Below are 13,330 nucleotides of genomic sequence, written 5' to 3'. Positions count from 1 at the left end.
GGAAGCCTGGAGGCTCCTTAATGAGTGTGTTGGGAAGACTGGTCCCGTAAAGACCCTACAATAAGGGAGAGAGAAATCCCCTAAAGAAATCAGGGTGCTGGCGGGCTGTGCAGAAGGGGAGAAAAGATGCTCAGTGGCTAAAAACGACCCATGTCCACTACAACAGGAGAGCATCCGTTCCAGGATTGACAGTCATATTTTAAGGAGATGACAGGGAAGGGAGATCAACATAGCTTATCAGAATCTGAAATCCTTCACTCAGTGTCGATTTTGTCCTTCAGGAGAAGTTCGAAACACAGCATTCTGAAGGCTACCGGCAGATCTCAGCCTTGGAGGATGACCTTGCCCAGACAAAAGCAATTAAGGATCAACTGCAGAAATACATCCGGGAGCTGGAGCAAGCAAACGATGACTTGGAAAGAGCAAAACGGTACGTCGGGAAGAAGGAAACAGGTTTTGGAGCCCTTGGTCTCTGCTTTTCGCCCCCAGCAGCTGGGTACCAGGCACTGTGTTGAGTCTAGAGAATTCAGCACTGAGCAAAACAAAGCCAGTGCCCGTATGGATCTTACAGTCTCATAGGAAATGGACGATAGGCAAATGAGTGCAACTTATTTACAGCAGGAAGTGCTCCAAGTCCAGGGTGCTGTGGGGGCCTGTGAGAGGATGTGTTCATTTGGCCGTTGCTGGGAGAATGTCAGTTAGGCTAAGACCGAGGGATGCTTAGGCATTATCCAAGGGAAGAGTATAAGGTGAGAACATTCCAGGCAGAAGGACAAGCATGTGCTAAATGAGGCGCTAAGGTAAGAAGGAAAGAAGCATGTACAAAGAACAGTATTTCTTAAGCCGATATTCTGTTGTTTAGCAGCATACTAACAATAATAACTAACATTTATTGAATAATGACTCTGAGGCAGACACTTTTTTTTTCCAACAAAACACTTAAAAAAGATTAGATATAAATTACAGTGACATGCACCAATCTTAAGTGTACAGTTCCATCAGTTTGGACAAACACGTATGGTCATGTTACCCCTGCTCCTGTTAAGATATGGAACCTTTGCATTGCCCCACAGTTCCTTGCTTTTTTTTTTTTTTTTTTACTGAGGAAGATTCGGCCTGAGCTAACATCTGTTGCCAGTCTTCCTCCCCTTTCTTGCTTGAGGAAGATTCGCCCTGAGCTAACATCTGTGCCAGTCTTCCTCTATTTTGTATGTGGATTGCCGCCACAGCATGGCTGACGAGTGGTGTAGGTAGGCACCCGGGATCCAAACCCACGAACCCAGGGCGCTGAAGCGGAGTGCGCCAAACTTAACAACTAGGCCATGGGGCCAGCCCCCCTTGCATTATTTTTTTAGTGGGTACCTTAGGGATCACGATATACATGCTCAACTTTTAAGTCAACTTAGTTAACACGGTTCCCTTTCGTGTAAAATGCAGCAACCCTGCAGTTTCATTTACCACACTTGGACTGTACCCTGTAGTTATAATACTGTTAACATCTGCAAATGCTATGGCTTCCAGCAATACCTTGTTATAATGTTTGCTTTAAAAAGCCCAGCATATTTTAAAGAAATTAGAAGGGTGAAAAAGATAGCCTTTTGTATTTACCGTTTCTGGTTCATTCCCTCCTGAAGAACTGGGTTTCCCTCTGGTATCATTTCCCTTCAGCTTCAAGAACTTCCCTCAGGGTTTCTTGTCGCGCACGTCTGCTGACAACGAATTCTGCGAGTTTGGGTTTATCTGAAAATGCCTTTCTTTTGCCTTCATTCTTTATATTTCCACTGGATGTAGAATTCTGGGTTGACAGGCGTTTTTTTTCTTTCAGCTCTTTTGTTCCGCTGTCTTCTGGGCTCCCTGCCTTGGGTCAGACGTTAGTGGTCATTGGGGTGGTCTCTCCCCTGTATGTCATGTGTTGTTTTTCTCTGGCTGCTCTCACATTTTCTCTTTGATTTTCAGCATTTTGATTATGACGTGCCTTGATTTAGTATGTATTTATCCAGAGAAGGGTTTGCTGGGCTTCTTTAGTCTGTAAATTTGTCTTTTGCCAAATTTAACTTTGGTCATTATTTCTTCAAAGATTTTTGCTGCCCCATTCTTTCTCGCCTGTCCTTCTGAGACACCAGCTACACACGTTAGTCTCTTGATTGTCAGACCCTGACGCTCTGTTCTTTTTTATTTTCCAATATTTTTTTCTCTCAGTTCCTCAAATTGGATAATATCTGTTGATCTAGTTTCAAGTTCACTGGCTCCTTCTTCTCTCTTCTCCAATCTGCTGTTAAGCCAATTCCAATAATGTTTTATTTTAGATATTGTAATTTCAGTTCTAGAATTTCCTTTTTTTTTTTTTAATAATTTCTATTCCTCTACTGAACTTTCTTTCTTTCCATCCCTAAGCATAATTATAATAGCTAGTTGAAAATTCTTTTCTGCTAATTCCAACATCTGGGTTGTCTCAGGGTTGATTTCCAGTGATGGCCTTTTCTCTTCGGTTTGGGTCACCTTTTCCTTGCTCTTCACATGTCTAGGAAATTTGGATAATATTCTGGACATTATGAGTGATGTGTTGCGGAAACTATCGATTCTGTTTTGTTGAGTTTTTGTTTGTTTGTTTGTTAACTAGGCTGAACTCACACTCCAAATTCTTTCTCCCCTTGATGGGCAGTAGCTGAAATCTGTTTGATTCTTTTAGCCTTAACGGGCTGCTTCACGTCTGCCTGGCACATGCATGGGTCAGGGGTCAGCCAGAGACGTGGGAAGAGTTTATATGCAGAATTTGGGGCTCCCCTGTGGTGGTGGATTTCTATCACTGGAGCTGTAGGCAGAAAGCTTAAAAAGATGCAAAATTCATCCCCTCTGCTGTTCCTTTCTTCCAGATGTTGGCTCCATTTTGGTTTCTGCCAGGGCCTTCAGATCAATATTTTTCACAGTTTACCCAGAGTTTGTAGTTGTAATCTATAGGAGGTTTGGTCTGATACAAGCTACCTTATTAGCAGAAGTGGAACTTCCTTTCTTGTCAATTTGTAATAGCTCTTTGTATATTTTTGCTACTAATCTTTTGTCCTGCGTTGAAAATATTTTTTACAAAACAATCTGTCTTTTGACTTTGTCTGTGGTATCATTTTCCATACAAACATTTTTCAATTTTAGGTCATCAATTATGTCTCCTTTTATAGCTTCTCAGTTTCCAGACTTCACTAGGGAAATCTCTTTGATCCTGTGATTATGCAAGTATTCTCTTAAATTTTTTTTTGGAAGTTTTTTTATTGTTTCATTGTTTTACACTTATGCCTTTAATGCACTTGGAATTTATTTTTGTATCTAGTATAAGATATGGGTCCAATTTTACTTTCATTAGGTGGATGGCCAATTTGTGCCAGCACTATTTATTAAACACTCTATCTTTTTTCCACTGATTTGGATTCCATCTCTGTCCTATCTTAACCTCTCATATATCCTGGGATCTAATTCTGGATTCTCTGTTTTGGTCCAGTGAATTACTATACGATTACCATAATGACTTGATTACTGTGGCTTTATAGTAGGTTCTGATTTCTGGCAAGCCACTGGCATACCATCGTTTCTACCCATACATCATTGATCAAAGCAAGTCATATGGCCAGGCCACGTCAAGGGAAGGGAAAGACATTCCACCCACAGTGAAGCCACAGCAAGGGTGTGGACGCAGGGAGGGTGAAGAATGGGGCCAATAACGCAATCTACTGCAAAGAGAGAGAACATTCACATGGTTCAAAAATAACATACAAAGGGGTAGAGTTTTTTTAATGCAAATTCAAGCAAATAAAAATAGAAATTCATATTACCCCCGCTTCTTTTTTCTTCCACAAAAGAGCATTTTATACATACAGTTATATATCTTGCTTTTTCACATAACAATAGAGATTGGAGATCTTTCTTTATTAGGACGCAGAAAATTCTTTGTTCTTTTTTTCCCCCCAAATGCATAATATTCTATTGTATGGTTGGTATTGTATTGTATAATACATAGTAAGTCACTTATCCAGTCCCCTGGGGATGGGTATCTGCTTTATTTCCATTCTTTCCCAGTGATAAGCGTTTGCTATAATGAATGATAAATGTTGCTTGCACAGATGTATATCTGTAGAGTAAGTTCCCGGAATTGAAAATGCTGGGTCTAAGGACATATGCCCATGCAATTTTGATAGTTATCGCCCAGTTTTTCTCTATATAGTTGTACTAATTTACATTCCCAACAGCTATGTATGTAAGTCCGTTTTTCCAAATAGCTTCACTAACAGAGTAGTTTTCAAACTTTGGATTTCTAATAGGTGACAAATAGGTACATTTCTGAATTATGAGTGACCTTGAGTTCCTTTTCATATATTTAAGAACTGTTTTATTTGCTTTTCTGTGAACTCTCTGTTTATCTTTGCCTAATTTTAAATTGGGTTGTTGGTTGTCTTTTTTTCCATCAGTTTCTAGGAAACTTTTATATATTTGTCTGTGATATGAATTGAAAATATTTGGAATTTGTCACTTGTCTTCCGGCTTTGTCTATTGTATGTGTTACTGCCAAAAGTTATTTGATTGCTAGGGCCAGCCCGGTGGCCTAGCGGTTAAGTGCGTGCGCTCTGCTTCGGCGGCCCAGGGTTGGCGGTCGGGGATCCTGGACGCCCACCCAACTCACCGCTTGTCAAGCCATGCTGTGGTGGCATCCCATATAAAGTAGAGGAAGATGGGCACGGATGTTAGCCCAGGGCCAATCTTTCTCAGCAAAAAGAGGAGGATTGGCAACGGACGTTAGCTCAGAGCTAATCTTCCTCACACAAAAAAAGAAAAAAACAAGTTATTTGATTTCTCTGCAGACACATTTATCAGAAGGGCCTGCTGCACTACAAGGTTTATAAAGCAATTAGCCTATGTTTTCTTCTAGTATTTTTATGTTTTCTTTTTCTTTCTTTGTTTCTTTTTTTTTAACTAAAGATGCATTGGATTCACATTTTGGCCAAATGCTGAATAATTGAATGCTGAAATCAGATGAGGTAGAGGCCCAAATCACCATTATATGATGAATGAAGTTCTGGAATACTGAAATTTTATAAAATACTTTAAACCATTATGATTTTATTTTATAATTTTAATAGGTATATTTGGACAATTTGACAATCTACTGCAAGAATAGTAATTTCCTGGCATCATCAGCTGTTTGCTTGTTATGGTCCCTCTACTGTACATCTGTCAAATTAAATGACTCCCTTTTAACTGACGAAGGGGATAACTTTGGAAGAGTTGGGGCCTAATTGGAAGTAACTGAAAGTTAAATACATTCCTTAAAGGTGATTTTGTTTAATATATCAGTGCTAAAATACCAAAAAGTTCTACAAAGATTAAAATTGATTTAATCTAACTTAACCCTTAGATGTATTATTACATAGACTTTTAAAAAATTTTTGGTGGCTGGCCTGGTGGCGCAAGCAGTTAAGTGCGCGTGCTCCACTGTGGTGGCCTGGGGATCGCCGGTTCGGATCCCGGGCGCGCACTCAAGTCATGCTGTGGCGGTGTCCCATATAAAGTGGAGGAAGATGGGCACGGATGTTAGCCCAGGGCCAATCTTCCTCAGCGAGAAAAGAGGAGGATTGGCAGATGTTAGCTCAGGGCAGATCTTCCTCACCAAAAAAAAAAAAAAGTTTATTTATTATCGTGGTAAAAAACAGCATCAAATTTACCATCTTCACCATTTTTATGTTTACAGTTCAGTAGCATTAAGTATAAGTATATTCACATTGTTGTGCAATAGCTCTCCAGACCTTTTTCATCTTGCAAAATTGAAACTCTGTACCCACTAAACACTAATTCCTCCTCCCTGCTCCCTCCGGCCCTTGGTGATCACCTTTCTACTTTCTGTTTCTATGATTTTGACTTGCTTTAGATACTCCATATGAATGGAATCATACAGTAGTTGTCCTTTTGACACTGGCTTATGCTCTTAGCATAATGTCCTTGAAATTCACCTGTGTTGTCGCATGTGACAGGATTTCCGTCTTTGTTAAGGCTACATAATGTTCCGTTGTATGTATGTACCACGTTTTCTTTATCCATTCATCTGTTAATGGACATTTGGGTTGCTTCCACGTCTTGGCTGTTGTGCATAATCCTGGTGTGAACATGACTGTACGAATATCTCTTTGAGATCCTGCTTTCAATTCTTTTGGGTATTTACCCAGAAGTATGATTTCTGGATCATATGGTAATTCTATTTTTAATTTTTTGAGGAACCTCCATACTATTTTTCATAACGACCACCCCATTTTACATTCCCACAAGCAGCGAACAAAGGTTCTAGCTTTTCTGCATCCTCGCCAACACTTCTTTTCTTTTCTTTTGATAGTGGCCGTTCTGATGGGTGTGAGGTGATACATAGACGTTTAAATCATTTATTGGCTCAAAAACGATATGTTCTTAGTTATCTAACAAATGTATCTCTTAATGTTCATATTTACTGAAAATCTGTTTTCCTATTTAACTATTTTCAAGTTCTCAATAACTACATGAGACTAACAGCTTTCACAGTCATTAAGTATTGTAGCGTTTTATGATAATAAACATGCTTTACTGCATCTTTGACAGATAGAATTTCAACATCAAAAGCACAAGAAGCTGTTTTCACTTGGGTTACCACTAGGATGCTTACCTTTATTTGAAAGCAAATATTCACATAGTAACAAGGAACCTCAGTGCTGTGCTCTGCTGGTATTACCAACGCCATTATGCTGATTGCATACAACCACGTGATCATGGATACACACGGGTTCACAAATGCGAGAAATGCCACTGAAATTGGTCTTCAGTTCTCAGGCATTCCAGAAGCCAGTAGTAGATTTTGACCAAGTCCTGAATTTAAGTTTTTGATCCATTTGGAATTTATCTTGAGGTGCAGTATGAGGTATGGATCCATGATTAATTTTCTCCAGGTGGCTACTCAGGGGTCCCCAAACCAAGAATTGAACCAGCCATCTTTTTATCAATGATTTGTGATACCCCCTTGATCACAAGTTAAATTCTCACGTGTGTTTGGATCTGTTTCTGGACCCTGGGTTCCCTCTGGTCTGTCTGCACCACACTGTGCTTCATTACTGAGGCTTTGGAATAACGTGGTTTTTATATCCAGTAGACCTAGTTCCCTGGTCTCTTTTTCGTGGTTCTCCTGGCCATTCTTATTTCATTACTGCATGATCTTGCAAATCAGTCCCCCTGTGCCTCCATCCCCCAATAAAAACCTATTAGTATTTTTATTAGGATGGTCTTAAATTTATCAGGTAACTCAGGGAGAATTGATTTCTTTGTGATATTGAGTCTTCCTCCTCATAAACCCCCATGTGTCTGCATTTCGACAAGCCTTCCATGCCCTACAGTAAAGTCTCCCTTATTTGCTGTTACGTGAATTCCTAGGTATTTTATCTTTTTTCTTGTTTGACATGTCAGCCTTAGGGTCATTTTAACTGATTCCAGTATTGTATTCTTCAGTATTATCCCTTTGTTGTTGTTAATCAGGCACTTGTGGTAACTTTATCTTGTTTCCCTCTAAAGACCCTTTGAGGGTAGGCACTGCCATGACTCACTCTGGACATAGTGGGATATGTAGAATAAATGAATGAATGATCCTCGCTTTGCTATTAAAGGACCAGAGGCCCTTGGGGCCAGCCCCATGGCTTGGCGGTTAAGTGTGTGCGCTCCGCTGCTGGCGGCCCGGGTTCGGATCCCGGGCGCGCACCGACACACCGCTTCTCCGGCCATGCTGAGGCTGCGTCCCACGTACAGCAACTAGGAGGATGTGCAGCTATGACATACAACTATCTACTGGGGCTTTGGGGGAAAAATAAAAAAATAAATAAATAAATTCAAAAAAAAAGGCCCAGAGGCCCAGAGAGGTTTAGTTGCCCGAGGACGCTTAGCTAGTCTTCTGTGGAAGGAGCCAGTGTTAACTCCTGGGTTCCACTCCACACATATGCTCCAAGCCACCGTGAGATACAGTTAGCATGGTGTTCAAGGTTTTCTGGAGACAAACCTGGGGTCAGTAGTAGAAATGGCTGGCATTTATTGAGCACTTAGATGGGAAACATCCCTACGTGCTTCGTGTACTCCTCTACCTGTCCCTCCGACCCCGTGTGGAGGTGCTGTTAGTACCCCTGCTTTACACGGCAGGAAACTGGCCAGCTGCCTTCTCTGTGCCTCGGAGTTAAACAGATTCTGTCTTCCAGCACTTCTCAGCGCCTTCAACACGGCGTTCCAGTGAAATGTCTACACCGTTCACAAGAAGAAGTGGTTGTTAGCAGGGCAGCTGGGCTGGGGCTGGGCATTTTGAACTTTTTAGAAAGGTAACCGAGAGATTCAAGATGGTCTCTTCTACCGGTTTAAATGCATGTTATTATGTTGTATGTGCCTTTTAGTAGGATATTCTGAATACTGTTTGCATTATGAGTTTCTGAGGGAAGATGGAGCGTGCTGCCCTTGGCAGTCGACTGGGCCCTGCATGTGGTCCTGACAAGACGTTGGCACTGCTAAGTGCTGTATGGACGTTATCTCATTTAATCCTCAGGACAGCCTTGTGCCCCTCCTGGGCTAAGATGGTTCCCATTCTGCAGGTGAAGAGCCCAGGTCCTGGAAGATGAAGGGGTCATTCAGGTCTGGGGTGTCTGGGAAGTGCCAGGGCTGGACTTGTGCCCCCGTGTCTGACCCTTCTCGTCTCCCGGGTCTGTGAGCACCAGATGGATGCTGCCGTTTGCCCTCTTGGACAACTCTGCTTTTCTCTTACCCAGGGCCACAATCATGTCTCTAGAAGACTTTGAGCAGCGCTTGAATCAAGCCATTGAAAGAAATGCCTTTCTGGAGAGCGAACTTGATGAGAAGGAGAATCTCCTAGAATCTGTTCAGCGACTGAAGGATGAGGCCAGAGGTCAGGAGGCCTTGGCTTTGTGCCGTGTGCCCTCACCAGCGTTGTTCCCTCTCCCTACCTGAGAATATCTTGACCCTCAGCATTGCCCATTGTTACCTTTGCTGGAAATCCACGGCCTGCTTGGCACACAGGCTGTCTGGTTAGAGGGCATGGGACCACACCGAGCAGGCTCTAGCCTTGGTCCCCGCCTCATGCTAAGAATTGTCAGATTCTGTAAAGATCCCTTGTGGGTATTTAAACCCACCACCAGCTTTATGCTCAGTAGGAACACAAGAGTTTTGTGGGGAGAAAGTCCTGATGGACTTGCTAGCTAGCTTGTCATTTTCATGACTTGATGGCAGCTGACACCCGTGGCTTAGAACTCTGAAACCACAGCAGCATTTGCTCTTTGGAGGTGAGCAGTTCCAGAGGTAGAGCTTGCCAACTGTAACACGACATTAGTGAATCACCCACGTTGGGCACATAGAGATTTTGTTTAAAGTCCCAGTTAATTGTCTATGGCATTAATCTAGTTTCTAATGTGTAGGCAGTGGAAGAGGGATTAAAAAGAAAAAACTCTTAAGTTTTAAGGTATTTGTTCCTAAATGTCCATCAATGATGAAGTGGTTAAATAAATTAGATTTATTTTGTGGAATGTTAAGCAATTGTTAAAACAAACAAGGTATAGATATAAATGTAGTTATAGAAAGATTAAGACATACCATTGAAGGAAGGAAGATAAGTCATAGACAGTAGACGTTGTTTCTACTTATGCTTAATAAAAGTTATTCATATTGGGCCGGCCCCGTGGCTTAGCGGTTAAGTGCGCGTGCTCCGCTACTGGCGGCCCGGGTTCGGATCCCAGGTGCGCATGGATGCACCGCTTCTCCGGCCATGCTGAGGCCGCGTCCCACATACAGCAACTAGAAGGATGTGCAACTGTGACATACAACTATCTACTGGGGCTTTGGGGAAAAAAAGGAGGAGGATTGGCAATAGATGTTAGCTCAGAGCCGGTCTTGCTCAGCAAAAAGAGGAGGATTAGCATGGATGTTAGCTCAGGGCTGATCTTCCTCACAAAAAAATTAAAAAAAAAGTTATTCATATTATTTGCTTAATAGATATATACATGTACATATAAACTGTACATATGAACATGCAGAGAAGAAGAGCTGGAAAGACTCCGCCATGTTACAGTGATTATGAGTGAGCAGGGGCATGTGGGGAAGGGTTGGGAAAGCATTTTTCCACCTAGTATTCTATATACCCTGCCACAGTGGAATATTTTTGAAACAATAAAAGCATTAGTGTGTTACTGCCATAGTTTAAAAAATTTTTTAAACCTTTTTGTTTTTATTCAAAAGAAAAATCATGTAGTTTTATAAGCCTGCTAGGCAAGGTCCTGTGGGTTCCACTTCATTCAGTGTTTCCGCCTGGAGTTTTCCCCCTGGTACTTCTTTTCCCTGACAAGCGTCTACTGTTGACCCGTCCCCCATCACCCAAAGCAAGGACTTAACCTGAATCCTTTTCCTGGCCCAGATCTGCGGCAGGAATTGGCTGTGCAGCAAAAGCAGGAGAAACCCAGGACCCCCAAGCCCAGCTCGGTGGAAGCTGAAAGGACAGACATAGCTGTGCAGGCCACTGGCTCTGTGCCGTCCACTCCCATAGCTCATCGAGGACCCAGCTCGAGCTTCAACACACCTGGGACGTTCCGACGCGGTAAGGGGAACGGGGATCGGGAGGATCTTCTTTGTTTCACAAAGCTTTCCCGGGTGAGAGAGAAATTGGACCAGGCCATAGGGCAGGGCGCAAACTGGGAGTGTTCGCAGGGGCAGACCATTGAGGTCAGTGAGAGGAGCCTCTTGGGTGTGAGGCAGTAGGGAGCAGTGGAGTCTGAGGTGAACTGGGAACTAGAAGCCTCATCTGAAGGGGGCAGCTGCCACTCTGCTCCTACTACAAATGTCGGCCAGCATTAGCAGACATTTCCATTCTTCACCAGAAGCCAGAAACCCTCTTGTTGAATATGAAATCTCCCAAATTTAAAATTTCAGTGACCAAGTAAAAAATTTAAAAAGCATTATGTGGGTCCAGCAATATATCCGTCTAGAACTGGAGGCAATGTAATCTGTGCTGTGCAGTAAAAAGTGAGAAATTTCAGTTTTCATGCCAGCCCCTCTGCTGGCTGATGAACTGTGAGACTCTGATCAGACCACGTAGTAGCAAATAATAATAATAGACAATTATCGAGTGCTCAGTATGTGCTGGTCACTCTGCTTAAAGTGCTCTGCATGTATATATGAGCTCACTGAATTCTCCCAACAGGCCCAAGGTACAGGTAATGGAAGTGCTATCCCCATTTGATGGATGAGGAGACTGAGGCCCTGAGTTAAGGAGCGTGCCTAAGGTCACACAGCTGGTGGATGGCTGAGTTGATGCAAACCCAGGCAGGCTGGCTCTAGGGCGTACGCTACCATATACTGCCTTCTCCCTTAGTTTGTCGCCTGGGATGAAGAGACTGGTGAGAGTTCCAGAATCCCAGTCTTGAGCTGTGTTTTCCACATTTTAACATGCACCCAACTCAGCTGGGCCTCTTGTTAAATGCATCTCAGATTCAGCAGGTCTGGGTGGGGCCTGAGATCCTGCATTTCTAAGAGGCTCCGAGGTGGTGTTCGTGCTGCTGGTGCGTGAGTCCTGCTTTGAAGAGAGGTTCTCTGTACAGTAGAACCCCTATCCATGTGGCTTGCTCAGATGCTGCTAATGTTAATTAACTATATGGAATTCCTAGAATTTCAAGAGGGCTTGTTTCGATTTTGTTTTCAAAGAATAGCATGTTGCGATAAATATTTAATATAGTCATTGTAAGGCTGCGAAAGGTTGGTCACTAAACAGACTCTTACTGTGTTGGCAGTTAACTATTGAACGAAACAGGGCAGCGTCTGGAATCAAAGGGGAAGCATTAGCTTCCCTCGCCCACCCCCTGGTTGCACGTTTAGAGACCCTTAGCGCTCAGACTCATGATGTGGGCTGGTGTCATGTGCGCTTCCCTTTACACACCCAGGTCTGGATGACTCCACGGGTGGGACCCCCCTCACACCTGCTGCCCGGATATCTGCCCTCAACATCGTGGGAGACCTGCTGCGGAAAGTGGGGGTAAGACGGTGCCTCCCTGGGCTTTGGCAGGCTTCTTGCCTATCTTCAGGGTATTAGAGAGGATGACCTTACCAGTTCCTTTCCCCTTTAAGCGGCTTCATGCGTTTTAGGTGTGGCTCTGGTCCTGTACTGTCCCTTACAACGATTTGAGCTTCTGAGGGCTTTGTTACTGACAAACACCCCGAGCTCTGAACCTAAGTCATCCCTTTGATCCCTGGGTGTTTCTTTCTTGGTACCGTTTTTCCTTGGAATTTGGGAAATGTGAATGATGTCTGTGATTTTTTTCTTAATTTGAAAAAACTGAGAAACATTTGCAAATTGCCCTCTTTGTGTTTTTTTTTTTTTAAGTCTCAGGGAGTTAGAGAAAATCTTAAAAGGCTAGGGCCGAGAACTTGACTTTACAGGTCTTATATTAATTACAGGGAAGGATTCTTTTGTGCTTAAGAAATGCCATAGGTATTCTTTGTAGTTGCTTCTATTTTTTTTTTATTTATTTATTTTTTTGTGAGGCGATCAGCCCTGTGCTAACATCCACCAATCCTCCTCTTTTTTTTTTTTTTTTGCTGAGGAAGATGGCCCTGGGCTAACATCTGTGCCCATCTTCCTCCACTTTATATGGGACACCGCCACAGCATGGCTTGCCAAGCAGTGCGTCGGTGCACGCCCGGGACCCGAACCAGCGAACCCCGGGGCTGCCGCAGCGGAGCGTGCGCACTTAACCGCTTGTGCCACCGGGCCGGCCCCTGCTTCTTTTATTTTTTAAAATGATGCCTGGAAAGCCACATGATTTAAATCCTGCCATTCTGTCGTCAGTCAGAATGTATGTGTGCAGAGCTGCAACTTCATAGAAGCTTGCGGTTCATTTCTTATGTTTTCACTTTTGGTTTTGGTTATCTGGTTTTCTGTTATAGAAACAGGTCTCTGATTTAATACTTTGCACAGTTAGAGTACAGAGAAGCCTGGGTGGTCTCGGTGCCCTTTTGGTTTTCACGGGGTCTGTTTACAGCAAGGCAAAGTCCTTGTTCAGACCTCCTGCCGCTCTGTGCATGTCGAAGAAGGTAAACAAGAGTGAATGATTCCAACAGCTGATGTCCGATTTCCTACAGGCAGAGCTGGATAATGGGTAGGGTTAGTGATTTTCCAGGAAGCTCCTAAATATCTTAGGCCAGCGGTTCTAAGCCTTGGGTGTACATTGGATTCCTTTGGGGCCCCACTTTGGAATTCCAACGCACAACACGACTTGAGAACCGCCGTTTTAGGTTATTGTCT

The 13,330-nt window shown here is 43.1% G+C and overlaps 1 protein-coding gene across 3 annotated transcripts in view; it reads left to right on the top strand.

Annotated features, from left to right (window-relative positions):
• Positions 1-13,330, top strand: part of NDE1 (nudE neurodevelopment protein 1) — a 28,483-nt gene that overhangs the window by 12,621 nt on the left and 2,532 nt on the right. For all 3 annotated transcript variants that reach the window (XM_058569982.1, XM_058569981.1, XM_058569983.1), the window contains exons 4-7: positions 282-430; positions 8,796-8,932; positions 10,451-10,630; positions 11,970-12,061. In XM_058569982.1, coding sequence (XP_058425965.1) covers positions 282-430; positions 8,796-8,932; positions 10,451-10,630; positions 11,970-12,061 — 558 coding nt within the window. The remainder of the gene's footprint in view (positions 1-281; positions 431-8,795; positions 8,933-10,450; positions 10,631-11,969; positions 12,062-13,330) is intronic.

This window comes from Diceros bicornis, chromosome 26 (genome assembly GCF_020826845.1).
Source record: "Diceros bicornis minor isolate mBicDic1 chromosome 26, mDicBic1.mat.cur, whole genome shotgun sequence".
Lineage (NCBI taxonomy): Eukaryota > Metazoa > Chordata > Mammalia > Perissodactyla > Rhinocerotidae > Diceros > Diceros bicornis.
The sequence above is the reverse complement of the archived record's forward strand: the minus strand, read 5'-3'. Positions and strand labels throughout refer to the sequence as shown.